This window comes from Bubalus kerabau, chromosome 1, assembly GCF_029407905.1.
Source record: "Bubalus kerabau isolate K-KA32 ecotype Philippines breed swamp buffalo chromosome 1, PCC_UOA_SB_1v2, whole genome shotgun sequence".
NCBI lineage: Eukaryota > Metazoa > Chordata > Mammalia > Artiodactyla > Bovidae > Bubalus > Bubalus kerabau.
The window spans coordinates 64345337-64360697 of NC_073624.1; the positions used below are offsets into that span (position 1 = coordinate 64345337).

Below are 15361 nucleotides of genomic sequence, written 5' to 3' on the forward strand. Positions count from 1 at the left end.
ATTTCAAGAAAAAAATTCCTAGATAAGCAGAGAAGATGGTGTACTTGCAAAGTGTGAGAAATATCTGTGTTATAAAGATGAATAGAGGAAGAGGTTCTTATAAAGGAGAAACCAGAAGGGCAGAACAAAAACCAGGAGTGTGGATATTGTGCAAAAAATGCATCTAGAACAACATAAGCATCAGGATAGATGGACCAATTTGGTCAATTGCAACAAAAGGTGCAAATAAAAAGGTCTACACTTCATTGAAACTTAAGGAAATAACAGCTAAAATTGCCACATGGTGTTTCAGTGGAGTGGCATGTTCAGAAGCCTTATCAGAAGCAACTGAGAAGGTTGAAAGTCTGGATGGAGTTACAGAAATTTATTATAATCTAAAGATGGTAGTCAGACTGGAGAATATATTTAATACTTACAGATGATTATAACATCAGTGACTTGATCAAAAGGAGTCTGAGTATTTCAGGCAGATACATATCAGACTGAATGATACACATTAAGAATAATATTCTTCAGCTGTATACAAAACATATTTTCGCTTAGTGAATTCAGTATGTGTCAAATACTCTCTGTGTTGTGCACCAAAGTGGGAAATCAGTGACAATCACTTAAAGGTATAAACAATTGTAGAAAGTCATAAGAAAGACCTCAGCAAGGAAGTTTCAATATATGAACCATACTTTGTATATTAAGTATAGGCTTGTCATATCAGTGGAACAGAATCCTCAACTGCTTTGGCAAATTGATACAGAACTGTCATTTGTTTTCAATTTATCCAGGGGAAAAGAAACCCTTCAACCAGATAATTAAACTGTGCAAAATTTCAATTAGTGATATGTGACATGTTCTTAGAAAACAGAATATCCTAAAATTAATTATTTCATTTTTCCTAGGGGAAAAATGTGCTATAAAAGATCTATTCTGAAGTATATGCTAAAATGATAGTGTTCATTTTTAAAATATCAGAGAAAATTTAGATATTACTTGGAGAGTATTATTTAAAGAAACCATTAAAAATGAAATGTCTTTTTATTCAAACACAGGTTACAACCATTCAGCAGACTGTAAAATCAATGTGATCATATTTGCATTTATTTATTTAAAAAATTGTAGTATAGTTGATATTAAGTTTCAGATATACAGCATAGTGGTTGATATGTAATCTTTATAGATTACATGTATAATATCAGAAAACAGGGCATCTGAGGGTTAGCATTTTACTTAAATTCTTTTTGCAAAGCTGTGTAAGTATATATATTTGTGTGTGTTTGCATGTACAGTAAATTACAATATAAAATGCATATCTCACCATATTTTGTGGTCAAAAATGTTTGAATGCCAAGTTTCTAACCTATCAAGGGATATATCAACAGAGCTTACAGCATGAATTAGTTAAAAATACTCACTTATTGGGTAACAGATAATACATGTAAGATATATTGTTTAGCTTTTCTAAACAAAAGCTACTGTAAAACATTTTCTCACTTTCTTGTCAGATTATACCTCCCTCAGTTTTGCAGGAAGACTGTACAGAAGTCAGGGCCCAGAAATGAGAAACCACACATCAGTATTCAGTTTCATCCTCCAGGGATTAACCGATAACCTACAAATGCAGATTTTGACTTTTATATTTCTACTCATCACATACATGTTGAATATAATTGGAAACCTGGTCATCATAACCCTCATATTAGTGGATTCTCACCTTAAAACTGCGATGTACTTTTTTCTCCAAAATTTTTCCTTCTTAGAAATCTCATTCACTTCTGCCTGCATTCCTAGATTCTTATACAGTATATTAACAGGAGACAGGACCATTACTTATAATGCTTGCCTGTCCCAACTATTTTTTACATATATGTTTGGTATAACAGAATTCTTTCTCTTGGTCACCATGTCCTATGATCGCTATGTAGCCATCTGCAAACCCCTGCATTACATGACCATCATGAACCACAGATTCTGCAAAATGCTTATCTTCTGCTGTTGGATAACCACTTTCTTAATTGTTTTTCCACCGTTTTGCTTGGGACTGAACCTGGAATTCTGTGACTCTGTCATTGATCACTTTTTTTGTGATGTTTATCCACTCCTGAAGATCTTATGCTCAGATCCATGGTTCATGGAAGAGATAACTCTTGTTTGCTGTGTGTTGATATTTATCATGACTCTTACATGTGTTGTTCTGTCCTACATATGTATCATCAGAACAGTTCTAAGATTCCCCTCTGCTCAGCAAAAGACAAAAGCTTTTTCCACCTGTTCTTCCCACTTTATTGTGGTTTCTATCACCTATGGCAGCTGCATCTTTGTCTATATCAAACCTTCATCAAAAGATGAAGTGACCATTAATAAGCAAGTAGTAATACTTACGACTTCCATTTCCCCCATGTTAAACCCATTTATTTATACTCTGAGGAACAAACAAGTGAAACAAGCATTTAAAGATTTACTCAAAAGAATTCTACTGGTCTCAAAGAACTAAGAGAATGTTGAAGTCAGGTTCCCTTAACAATTTTCAGATTGCCGGGAGAAATATCAATAACCTCAGATATGCAGATGACACCACCCTTATGGCAGAAAGAGAAGAGGAACTCAAAAGCCTCTTGATGAAAGTGAAAGTGGAGAGTGAAAAAGTTGGCTTAAAGCTCAACATTCAGAAAACGAAGATCATGGCATCCGGTCCCACCACTTCATGGGAAATAGATGGGGAAACAGTGGAAACAGTGTCAGACTTTATTTTTCTGGGCTCCAAAAGCACTACAGATGATGACTGCAGCCATGAAATTAAAAGACGCTTACTCCTTGGAAGGAAAGTTATGACCAACCTAGATAGCATATTCAAAAGCAGAGACATTGCTTTGCCAACAAAGGTTCGTCTAGTCAAGGCTATGGTTTTTCCAGTGGTCATGTATGGATGTGAGAGTTGGACTGTGAAGAAGGCTGAGCGCCGAAGAATTGATGCTTTTGAACTGTGGTGTTGGAGAAGACTCTTGAGAGTCCCTTGGACTGCAAGGAGATCCAACCAGTCCATTCTGAAGGAGATCAGCCCTGGGATTTCTTTGGAAGGAATGATGATAAAGCTGAAACTCCAGTACTTTGGCCATCTCATGCGAAGAGTTGACTCATTGGAAAATAATCTGATGCTGGGAGGGATTGGGGGCAAGAGGAGAAGGGGATGACAGAGGATGAGATGGCTGGATGGCATTGCTGACTCGATGGACGTGAGTCTCAGTGAACTCCGGGAGTTGGTGATGGACAGGGAGGCCTGGCGTCCTGCGATTCATGGGGTCACAAAGAGTCGGACACGACTGAGAGACTGATCTGATCTGATCTGATATCCTCTATTGTCTCTTCCTAAGTGAAATCTGGTCTTCCATTCTGATTAAGTCATTTCTATAGTTCCCTTCTGTATAGAAATTCCAGATGTTTGAGCTGGGTTTATAAAAGGGACGGGAACTGGAGATCAAATTGCCAACATTTGCTGGATCATAAAGAAAGCAAGGGAATTCCAGAAAAGCATCTATCTTTATTTCATTGACTACACTAAAGTCTTTGTGTGGATCATAACAAACTATGGAAAATTCTTAAAAAGGTGGGAATTCCAGAGCAGCTTACGTGTCTCCTGAAAAACCTGTATGCAGGTCAAGAAGCAATGGTCAGAATCATGTATGGAACAACTGACTGGTTCGGGATTGAGAAAAGAGTACAACAAAGCTGTTTATTGTCGCCCTGTTTATTTAACTTATACATAGAGCACATCGTGTGAAATACTAGGCTGGATGAGTTACAAGCTGGAATCAAGACTGCTGGGAGAAATATCAACAACCTCAGATATGCGGATGACACCACTCTAATGGCAGAAAGCAAAGAGGACCTAAAGAGCCTCTTGATGAAGGTGAAGGAGAGTGAAAAAGCCAGCTTAAAATTCAATTAAAAAAAAAAAAAAGCTAAGATCATGACAAACCTAGACAGTGTGTTAAAAAGCAAAGACATCACTTTGCTTACAAAGTCCCATATAGTCAAGGCAATGGTCTTTCCAGTTGTCAATGACAGATATGAAAGCTGGACAATAAAGAAGGCAGAGCACCGAAGTATTGATGGTTTCTAATTGTGGTGCTGGAGATGACTCTTGAGAGTCCCTTGGACTGCAAGGAGATCAAACCAGTCAATCTTAAAGGAAATAAACCCTCAATACTCTGGAAGGACTGATGCTGAAGCTGAAGCTCCAACACTTCTACTACCTGATGCGTACAGCTGATTCATTGGAAAAGACCCTGATGCTGGGAAAGATCGAAGGCAGAAGGAGAAGAGGGCCACAGAGGATGAGATGGTAGAATGGAATCACTAATTCAATGGACATGAACTTAGGCAAACTCTGGGAAATGGTGAGGGACAGGGAAGCCTAGGTTGCTGCAGTCCATGGGGTCGCAAAGAGTCAGACATGACTTGGTGACTGAACAATAGCCCCTTTATAAATCAAATCTTTGAGAATTACAAACTTTACCAAAAAAATAAAGAAAATCTAAGGAAGTCCTCACTCTCAAACATTCTTTCACAGTCCTGAAAATATTACATATAATTTTTCAAAAAAAAAGTACTCAAATGAGGAAAGAAATAATATTAAAAAGAAAGAATACTATTTTCACTGGTAACAAGGAAAAAATTCTCAAAATTCTAAAGCAATATTTTGTATGGGGAGGGAGGTTGGAGGGGGGTTCAGGATGGGGAACACGTGTACACCTATGGTAGATGCATGTTGATATATGGCAAAACCAATACAATATTGTAAAGTAAAAATAAAAATAATAAAATTTAAAAATTAATAAAAAAGAAAGAAATACGACCCAGAGGGATGGTACGGGGAGGGAGGAGGGAGAAGGGTTCAGGATGGAGAACACGTGTATACCTGTGGCGGATTCACATTGATATATGGCAAAACCAATACAATATTGTAAAGTTAAAAAATAAAATAAAATTTCAAAAAAGAATTTCAAAAAAGCCTTTACCAATAAGAAAGCCTTAAGTCAAAATTTACATATTTATTGTATTTATTAAATGCATCTAATCAATATAAAAGTTATTTTTAAATTACCAATAACCAATACAATACTGTGAAGTTAAAAAATTTAAAAAAGACAAAAAAGTTACCAATAAAACATAGATTAAAGATAGAAATGCCTTTGTAATGTCTGCTAAGGATTAAAACCTGTGTTGAAATTTCATAAAAGAGATTGACACTATTGTAACTACTGAAATGTTAAATCATAAAGACAAAGCAGAAAGTCTAAGGAACCCCATTGGGCTAGATAAATAAATAAGCAGCAACCCAAATATGCAGGAGATGGGGAAAATGTGCATACTAATTTCAGTAAAATGATTTATTTATTTTTGAAATGAAAACTTAGTCTTTCCAAGAGTTCAAAATATGCACCCAATTACAGCTCTCAAGAAAAGAACAGCATTTAATTACTTGTTAAATTCTTCACCGTCTTGAACTTTCAGAATCAGCCTACTTTAATGTCCTTTGACGTTTGCTCTCTTACTTGACTTTATTTATCATGGCACCTGCAGGCAGGAATTTTCCACTCATTTCAGCTACACAGTTCCAGGGTCCTCCATTTTAAATGACATTTCCACAAGAAATCTTTTGCTGATATTGTCTTATTCTTCCTCCACCAACATGACCATCAAGACTCGATTAGTCTTACTCATCCACACCTGTCATCACTTATCTGCTGCTCTCATATCTCTTATCAAACTACACTTTCATGTTTGCTTTTTCTTTATTCTAAGTTCTTACTCTATTCTAAGCGGTAAATGCCTTGGAGAAGTTTAACCCATGTGTCAAATTATAGACTTTCTTATTCCTGGCACCTAGACAAATATTGGTTATGCAATAAATCATCTTCTGACATGGTGATTTGAGTACTTCTGATAATGCAAAATGAGAAATTTTATAGGAACATGAAAAATACAAAAGTAACATTAGGGATCTTTAAACTTTTTAATGAAATAGAATATAAGCCAAAATTTATTAAAAATTGATAGTAAAAGTTCATAATACTGATAAACCTGAAAATTACCCCACACTTTAGTCATAATTTTCACTGGAAAAATATGGAGAAATAAAAATTAAATTAAGTAAACTATCACTAGCAAGTGACATAACTAGGATCCAAAACTACTTTTATTGATTTTGAATGGAGCTATTTAACAAGTAACTGTACCTGCCTCAGCAGAAGCATCAAGAGAGTTTCAAGGAAGAGCCCAAAGAATAATTACTAGTACTAAAATTGAGCGAGATGTGTCATAAACAAAATACAAACATAAAATGTTGGGTTTTCCAACATGGCTCAGTAGTAAAGTGTCTGCCTGCCAATGCAGGAGACCCAGGAGACTCAGTAGACATGGGATTGATCCCAGGGTCAGGAAGATCCCCTGGAGAAGAAAATGGCAACCTGCTCCACTATTCTTTCCTGGAGAATCCCATGGACAGAGAAGCCCAGAAGGCTAGAGCCCATGGAGTTGTAGGGTGCACATGACTGAGCAACTGAGCACAAAGTATTTATACATTAATTATATATGAATAATTCTTTGGTAATAATAAATGATATTTAGTCAGTTCAGTTCAGTAGCTCAGTTGTGTCCAACTCTTTGCGACCCCATGGACTGCAGCATGCTAGGCTTCCCTGTCCATCTCTAACTCCCAGAGCTTGCTCAAACTCACGTCCATCGAATCGGTTATTCCATACAACCATCTCATCCTCAGTCATCCCCTTCACCTCCTGCTTTCAATCCTTCACAGCATCAGGGTCTTTTCCAATGAGTCAGTTCTTTGCATCCGGTGGCCAAAGTATTGGAGTTTCAGCTTCAGCATTAGTCCTTCCAATGAATATTCAGGATTCCTTAGGATTGACTGGTTGGATCTCCTTGCAGGCCAAGGGACTCCCAAGAATCTTCCCCAACACCACAATTCAAAAGCATCAGTTCTTTGGTGCTCAGCTTTCTTTATAGTCCAACTCTCACATCCATACATGACTACTGGAAAAACCATAGCTCTGACTAGACAGACCTTTGTTGGCAAAGTAATGTCTCTGCTTTTAAATTTGCTGTCTAGGTTGGTCATAGCTTTTCTTCCAAGGAGTACTGCTGCTACTGCTGCTAAGTCACTTCAGTCATGTCCGACTCTGTGCGACTCCATAGACGGAAGCCCACCAGGCTCCCTCGTCCCAGGGATTATCCAGGCAAGAACACTGGAGTGGGTTGCCATTTCCTTCTCCAGTGCATGAAAGTGAAAAGTGAAAGTGAAGTCGCTCAGTCGTGTCCGACCCTCAGCAACTCCATGGACTGCAGCCTTCCAGGCCCCTCCATCTTGTCACTTCCACTGTATAATCATAAGGGATTTGACTTAGGTCATACCTGAATGGTCTAGTGGTTTTCCCTACTTATTTCAACTTAAGTCTGAATTTGGCAATAAGGAGTTCATGATCTGAGCCACAGTCAGCTCCCAGTGTTGTTTGCTGACTGTACAGAGCTTCTCCATCATTGGCTGCAAAAATATATAATCAATCTGATTTTGGTATTGACACTTCTGGTGATGTTCATGTGTAGAGTTTTTTCTTGTGTTGTTGGAAGAGGGTGCTTGCTATGACCAGTGCTTTCTCTTTGCAAAACTCTGTTAGCCTTTTCCCTGCTTCATTTTGTACTCCAAGGCCAAATTTGCCTGTTACTCCAGGTATCTCTTCACTTCCTACTTTTGAATTCCAGTCCCCCATGATGAAAAGGACATTTTTGAGGGGTGTTAGTTCTAGAAGGTCTTGTAGGTCTTCATAGAACCGTTCAACTTCAGCTTCTTCAGCATTGTTGGTTGGAGCATAGACTTGGATTACTGTGATATTGAATGGTATGTCTTGGAAATGAACAGAGATCATTCTGTCGTTTTATGAGATTGCATCCAGGTACTGCTTTTTGGACTCTTTTGTTGACTGTGAGGTCTACTCCATTTCTTCTAAAGGATTCTTGCCCACAGTAGTATATATAATGGTCATCTGAGTTAAATTCACCCATCACAATCCATTTTAGTTCACTGATTCCTAAAATGTCAATGTAAACTCTTTCCATCTCCTGTTTGACCACTTCCAGTTTACCTTGATTCATGGACCTAACATTCCAGGATCCTATGCAATATTGCTCTTTACATTATCAGGCTTTACTTTCATCACCAGTCACATCCACAAATGGGCATTGTTTTTCCTTTGGCTCCATCTCTTCATTCTTTCTGGAGTTATTTCTCCACTCGTCTCTAGTAGTATAGTATAGTGGGCACCTACCAACCTAGGGAGTTCATCTTTCAGTTTCATATCTTTTATTGATCACTGAATAAGTTCCAAAGAATAGTAAGGAGAGACAAGAAAGCCTTCCTCAGTGATGAACACACTGGTCATAGCAAACACCCTCTTCCTGGAGTGCACACAGTTTTGTTTGAGCCCACTAAGCATCTCTGGAGTGTATGGGGTTTGATTCTAAATGAGATTTCACCCCTGCTACCATCTTTCTGGGGCTTCTCCTTTGTCCTTGGATGTTGGTTATCTTTTGTTGGTGGGATCCAACATTCTCCTATTAATGGTTGTTCAGCATTGAGTTGTAATTCTGGGGGTCTCACAGGAGATGATGAGGGCATGTCCTTCTACTCTGTCATCTTGTGAGAACTTAAATGATATTATTGTAATAGGATAAATACAATAAAAACTGCAAGATTAAATAAAAATCAGAGTACCATCACCCTGATTATTTAATTTGTATGCCGAGTACATCATGTGAAATGTCAGACTGGATGAAGCACAAAATGGAATCAAGATTGCTGGAGAAATATAAATAACCTCAGATATGCAGATGACACGGCCATTATGGCAGAAAGCAAAGAGGAACTAAAGAGCTTCTTGATGAAAGTGAAAGAGAAGAGTGGGGAAAGCTGGCTTAAAACTCAGCATTCAAAAAATGAAGATCAAGCCATCCGGTTCCATCACTTCCTGGTAAATAGACGGGGAAACAATGCAAACAGTGGCAGTCTTTATTTTCTTGGGCTCCAAAATCACTGTGGATGGTGACTGCAGACATGAAATTGAGAGACGCTTGCTCCTTGGAAGAAAAGCTATGACCAACCTAGACAGCATATGAAAAAACAGAGACATTATTTTGCCAACAAAGGTCCACCTAGTCAAAGCTATGGTTTTGCCAGTAGTCATGTATGGATGTGAGAGTTGGACCATAAAGAAGGCTGGGTGCCAAAGGATTGATGCTTTTGTACTGTGGTGTTGGAGAAGACTCTTGAGAGTCCCTTGTACTGCATGGAGATCAAACCAGTTAATCCCAAAGGAAATTAGTCCTGAATATTCACTGGAAGGACTGATGGTGAAGGTGAAACTCCAGTACTTTGGCCACCTGATGCAAAGAACTGACTCATTGGAAAAGGCCCTGATGGTGAGAAAGGTTGAAGGCATGGGGAGCCCTTAGAGATGACAGAGGATGAGATGGTGGGATGGCATCACTGACTCGATGGACATGAGTTTGAGCAAGCTCTGGGAGTTGGTGATGGACAGGGAAGCCTGGCGTGCTGCACTCCATGGGGCTGCAAAGAGACACAATAGCGTGACTAAACTGAATTGAGAGTGCCAATATATAGAATTAAAGAGCAAGAGAAAATGAAAAAAGTAGTACAAGCAAGAGAAAAGAAAAAAAGAAAAAAAGTGGCTTTGTAATTTGTATCTTCAATGTCATTGAGAAAAACCTGCCTCCAGAAACATTTCTTGGTGCTGATCATCTGTCCTCCTAAGGCACAGATTTCGAATGTCAATCCATCTAGACCCCACAGGTTCCCTGGTTAAATTCATTCTTTGTCACTCAAGGAAGGCCTAGGAGGCTAAAGGTTTTTCTAAAATCAAGAGGCAGGCAGAGGATGTGGTAGGCATGATGGTGGGCAGGGAGAGGGGAGGTCTGTTCCAGGAAGGCCCAGATGGGTCCTGCTTGGTTATAAAATGTCCAAGTCCTCACTGACTCTTCTAGAAAACTTAAGGATGAGGGAATAGTTTACAACTCATCTTGTGAGTCCAGTATCTCTCTGATATGAGAACAAATATTTTATTAAAAAAAATAAAGAAAGAAAACTACAGACCCAATATCCTCTTGAACATAGTTGAAAAAAAAAATTTTTTTAATAAATTGAATTCAACGTATATTTTAGAAAAGTTAATGCACCATGGCCAACTGGTAGATGAAAAGAAACTAAGTTGAAGCCAGAGAAGTGTGCTGGGGTGAAAGCAGACTTCAGAGGGGCACAGGTCCTGGCTCCAGCCCCATCTGAACCACTTACCAGCTGTCTGACCTCAGAGGAAGGATGATGGTGGTGATCATGATGCTCTCTCCCATTTCTTAAGCACATGCTATGTGCATGGTGTCAGGTGCTTAAATACTTCCTCTCTCTTAATCCTAAAATCAATCATGTGAAGTTCATATTATCCAAATATTACCAAATTGGAATTTGAACCCATATCAGGATTCAGTGAGACAACAACACTAAGTAGTTGGCACAGCACTGCCTGGCACATTAGACAAATTTTCCATACCTACTTATCTAACCCCATATCTAAATTACTGTTACTCTATAGTCTGACTCTATATACCCTGTAAATCAGAATTGTACTTTGGTCAGAGAGATCCTTCAGTCGACTGACTTGGAGCCAAGCAGATCCATATTCAAATTCTTATTACATAATTTATTTGCTACCTGGTATGAAGAAGCCACTTAATTGTCTGAAATTCTCTGGGACTTTTAACCTATCAAGTGGCTTACCTACCTTGCCATTAGGATTAATTAGATTGTGTGTAGAACCCAGTGTAGCATCTGATAAGAGCAAGTGTTCAATGATACATGGCTGTTGCTATGGTAACAGGGTTAGTAACATAAAAGAAATAACAAGCATAGTGTATTGACAAGCAAAGACATCACTTTTTGCCAACAAAGGTCTGTATAGTCAAAGCTATGGTTGTTCCAGTAGTCATGTAGATGTGAAAGTCATACTGTAAAAAAGGCTGAGCACCGAAGAATTGATGCTGGACAACACTCTTGAGAGTCCCTTTGGAAGCAAGAATATCAAACCAGTCAGTCCCAAAGGAAATCAACCCTGAATATTCTCTGGAAAGACTGATGCTGAAGTTGAAGCTCCAGTACTTTGGGCACCTGATGCAAAGAGCCAACTGTTTGGAAAAGACCCTGATGCTAGGAAAGATTGAGGGCAGGAGAGAAGGGAGCCACAGAGGATGAGATGGTTGGATGGCATCACTGACTCATTGGATACAAGTTTGAGCAAACTCCAGGAGATAGATAAGGACAAGGAAGCCTGGCATGCTACAGTTCATGGGGTATCAAAGAATTAGACACAACTTGGCGACTGAACAAACAACAATAATACAATAATTAGGTATGTAGCCTTAGATAATAATAGATTTCAAAAAAAAAAAAACAAAGATCCTTCGGGAATTTCTCAAAATCTTTGAGTGCTTGAATGAGAGGTTTTCCAACTTCTGTGCCCATCTGGGACCAAAAGTGTTCAGTCTTCTTCCAGATTTTAAAAGGTTGATTTAAACAATCAACATTTTGAAATTATTTTTCTCTGTAATGCTTTAATCTTTTATTTTTGACTATCATTTAACCTAGCAGCAATGAAAATTTGGATTCATATTTTACAAAAGGTAGTTGATAAATGAGGCTGTGTGACTCATACTGCAAGACTTCATGAGCCTCATAAAGTCAGCTGGACCGCCTTTCAGTACTGCCTGATGTGTTGATTAGAAATGTCCCTGTCAAATGGTTCTTTGTACATAAGAATGAATTGCTTATATTCATCCATATATGATAAAAATATGAATCTAAATTTAATCAAAATTAAATCTAATTAATACATGAGAAGAAACTAGGCACTAGAGAAATAATTTCAGTGATCCTGCAAGTAAGCAATCAGTTAAATAAACAAGGACATTCTATACTAAAATGACTTCATTTCACCATCAATTAAAGTTAAAAAAAAAATTACACCATTATAAGAATAGACAGATACTACACTTGATCTTAGCCAAAACCACTACAATATTGTAATTAGCCTCCAATTAAAATAAATTTTAAAAAAATAAATAAAATGCTGAAAAAAACAACAACAACAAAAGAATAGACAGAAAGTGGTAAGTAACCTAACAACTGAACAAGATAAAGAATTTTCTTTGGATTTTGATTCACACACCTAATAGTAAAAAAAAAAAAAAAAAAAAAACACCTTTATGTGAACCAGGAAAGTATGAATACACTCTGAATATGAGAATCTATTTTGACTTACTGATATATGGGACAAAAGCATGGTGGAAGTAAAAGAACATTTTCTTATCAGTTAGCTACACCTACTGATACCAGGGTTTTCCTTGTAGCTCAGCTAGTAAAGAATACACCTGCAATGCAGGAGACCCTGGTTCAATTTCTGGGTCAGGAAGATCTGCTGGAGAAGGGATAGGCTACCCATTCCAGGATTCTTGGGCTTCCCTGGTGGCTTGGCACGTAAAGAATTCACCTCCAATGTGCGAGACCTGGGTTGGGAAGGCCCCCTTGAAAAGGAAACAGCTACCCACTCCAGTATTCTGGCCTGGAGAATTTCATGGACTATACAGTCCATTGGGTCACAAATAGTTGGACACAACTGAGTGATTTTCCCTTCCCTCCACCTACTGATAAACTTGTGGATAAAATAAAATGTATATATGGGTAAAATGCTATAAGGTGAAATGACAGTCAAAAAATAAATGATCAGAAGGTGACAGAGGAAAATAATTTTAGTATGTTGCTAATTATGACATCTGAAAAATGGGTACTTTTACATTAACTATTATGTCTTGTTTCCCTTTATAAATGTTTAAAAATACCATTTGAGAATGGTTTAAAACCTATATGTACACACTATTATGTCTAAAACAGATAACCAACAAAATATTGGATAACACATGAAATTCTGCTCAGAATGGATACATGTATATGTATGGCTGAGTGGCATTGCTGTACACCTAAAACTATAACAACATTCTTAATTGCCTATACTTCAGTATAAAATACAAAATTAAAACTAATAAAATCAAACCTAGATGACTGAATGACTTTCTACAAAATGTATCTGCTTACTGAGTTGAAGGTATCATCACCACTCATGACTGGTGACCTGAAAGACAAGCAAGCTGCCCTCTTCCCTGCACCTGCCTCTGAATTAGCTCCCTAGGGCCCAGTGTCCTCACCTATGACATCAGAAGTGTGTGGCTTCAAAGTCACTTCAGTCGTGTCCAACTTTGTGATCTTTACAGATTACAGTCCACCCAGCTCCTCTGTCCATGGGATTCTTCAGTCAAGAATATTGGAGTAGGTTGCCATTTCCTTCTCCAGGGGAATCTTCCTGACCCAGGGATCAAACCAATGTCTACTACATCTCCTGAATTGGCAGTGGGTTCTCTACTTCTAATGCCACAGGTATAATAAATTAGGCCAGTAAAGGAAGTTCTATTATCTTAGATATATCCTTCAGTCTGCATTCATTGTGAGTGAAACAATTATTTACACTTACTTGACTCCAGTGCCTTTTCTCAATTTGTTTGCAATGCATATTGAAGAAATGCGTGATTTAATAATATCAGTTAGCAGCCAGTTATCATTAGAAAACTAATATGGATACCCTTCACATGTGTGACCAACCTGTGAACCCAGAGGATAAACCAGGCTTGTGTAGAAAATGATTTTGCACTTTTGGTTAAAGAAGTCAGGAATCAGTAGTGTAACCACAGTTACATAAATTGATATCAGTGAAGACTATTCAGAAGGCAAACACTGCACCCTTTATCTTAACTGTATAGATAGACTAAGCAACTCTCACATGGAGAAAAATAGTAAACACTACTTTGCCAACGAAAATCCATCTAGTCAAGGCCATGGTTTTTCCAGTGGTCATGTATGGATGTGAGAGTTGGACTGTGAAGAAAGCTGAGCACTGAAGAATTGATGCTTTTGAACTGTGGTGTTGGAGAAGACTCTTGAGAGTCCCTTGGGCTGCAAGGAGATCCAACCAGTCCATTCTGAAGGAGATCAGCCCTGGGTGTTCATTGGAAGGACTGATACTGAGGCTGAAACTCCAGTACTTTGGCCACCTCATGCGAAGAGTTGACTCATTGGAAAAGACTCTGATGCTGGGAGGGATTGGGGGCGGAGGAGAAGGGGATGACAGAGGATGAGATGACTGGATGGCATCACCGACTCAATGGACATGAGTTTGAGTGAACGCAGGGAGTTGGTGATGGATAGGGAGGCCTGGCGTGCTGCAATTCATGGGATTGCAAAGAGTTGGACACAACTGAGCGACTGAATTGAACTGAACTGAACTGAAATCTTAAATAAATACACACATATATATACATGCATATGTATGTATCCTATATTTAACTTGATAGCATATGCAGAATCCAAATATCAGAGAAGCTAAATATTTCAGAAATCTGAAGTTAAACTATAGCTGTAGGGTTAGGGTTTCTAGACCCAGATGCTTTCTCTGGGTTGAAATTTGCAAGGACATGAAACATTTTTGATCCATGAAGGGGACTGAACTTGGACAACCTGTCCCTCGAGCACTCTAAGATTTTGAGAAATTCCTGCAGGGATTTCTTCTAGCTCTATATTTGAAGTCTGCCTTAGGAGAACAGATGATTAGCATCAAGGAGAGTGCCTAGAGGCAGGCTTTTCTCAGTGAGGTTGAAGATCCAAAGTACAAGGCCATTTTTTCTCTTTTCCTTTTCTGACTGGAGCCAGCATGAGGAACTCTGCCCTTGGCAAAGGTCATGAGGAAGGAGGCTTGGCATACCCAAAGTCGGGATCGAGCCTCAGGAGTCCCCCTGGATATTCTCGAGCATCTACCCCCAAAACCAGAGTCTGCGTACTTTACTGCTTTGTGCTCTCACCTCTGACTTTACGGGGGGCTGCCCCCCACCACCATCTCACTGTCTCTGAAAAGGAGTTAACTTACAGCTCCAGTTAATAAAGTTCCTGGGCATAATGCTATGCTAAGTCACTTCAGTCGTGTCCAACTCTGTGCGACCCCATAGACGACAGCCCACCAGGCTCCCCCGTCCCTGGGATTCTCCAGGCAAGAACAATGGAGTGGGTTGCCATTTCCTTCTCCAATGCATGAAAGTGAAAAGAGAAAGTGAAGTCGCTCAGTCGTGTCCGACTCTTAGCGACCCCATGGACTGCAGCCTACCAGGCTCCTCCGTCCATGGGATTTTCCAG

General features: G+C 38.8%; 1 protein-coding gene across 1 annotated transcript; it reads left to right on the forward strand.

The window, feature by feature from the left end:
• Positions 1–1549: 1549 nt before the first annotated feature.
• Positions 1550–2485, forward strand: LOC129641589 (olfactory receptor 6C2-like). The gene has a single exon (XM_055566265.1). It carries the CDS (start codon positions 1550–1552, stop codon positions 2483–2485), a length of 936 nt encoding a protein of 311 aa, XP_055422240.1.
• Positions 2486–15361: the final 12876 nt, after the last annotated feature.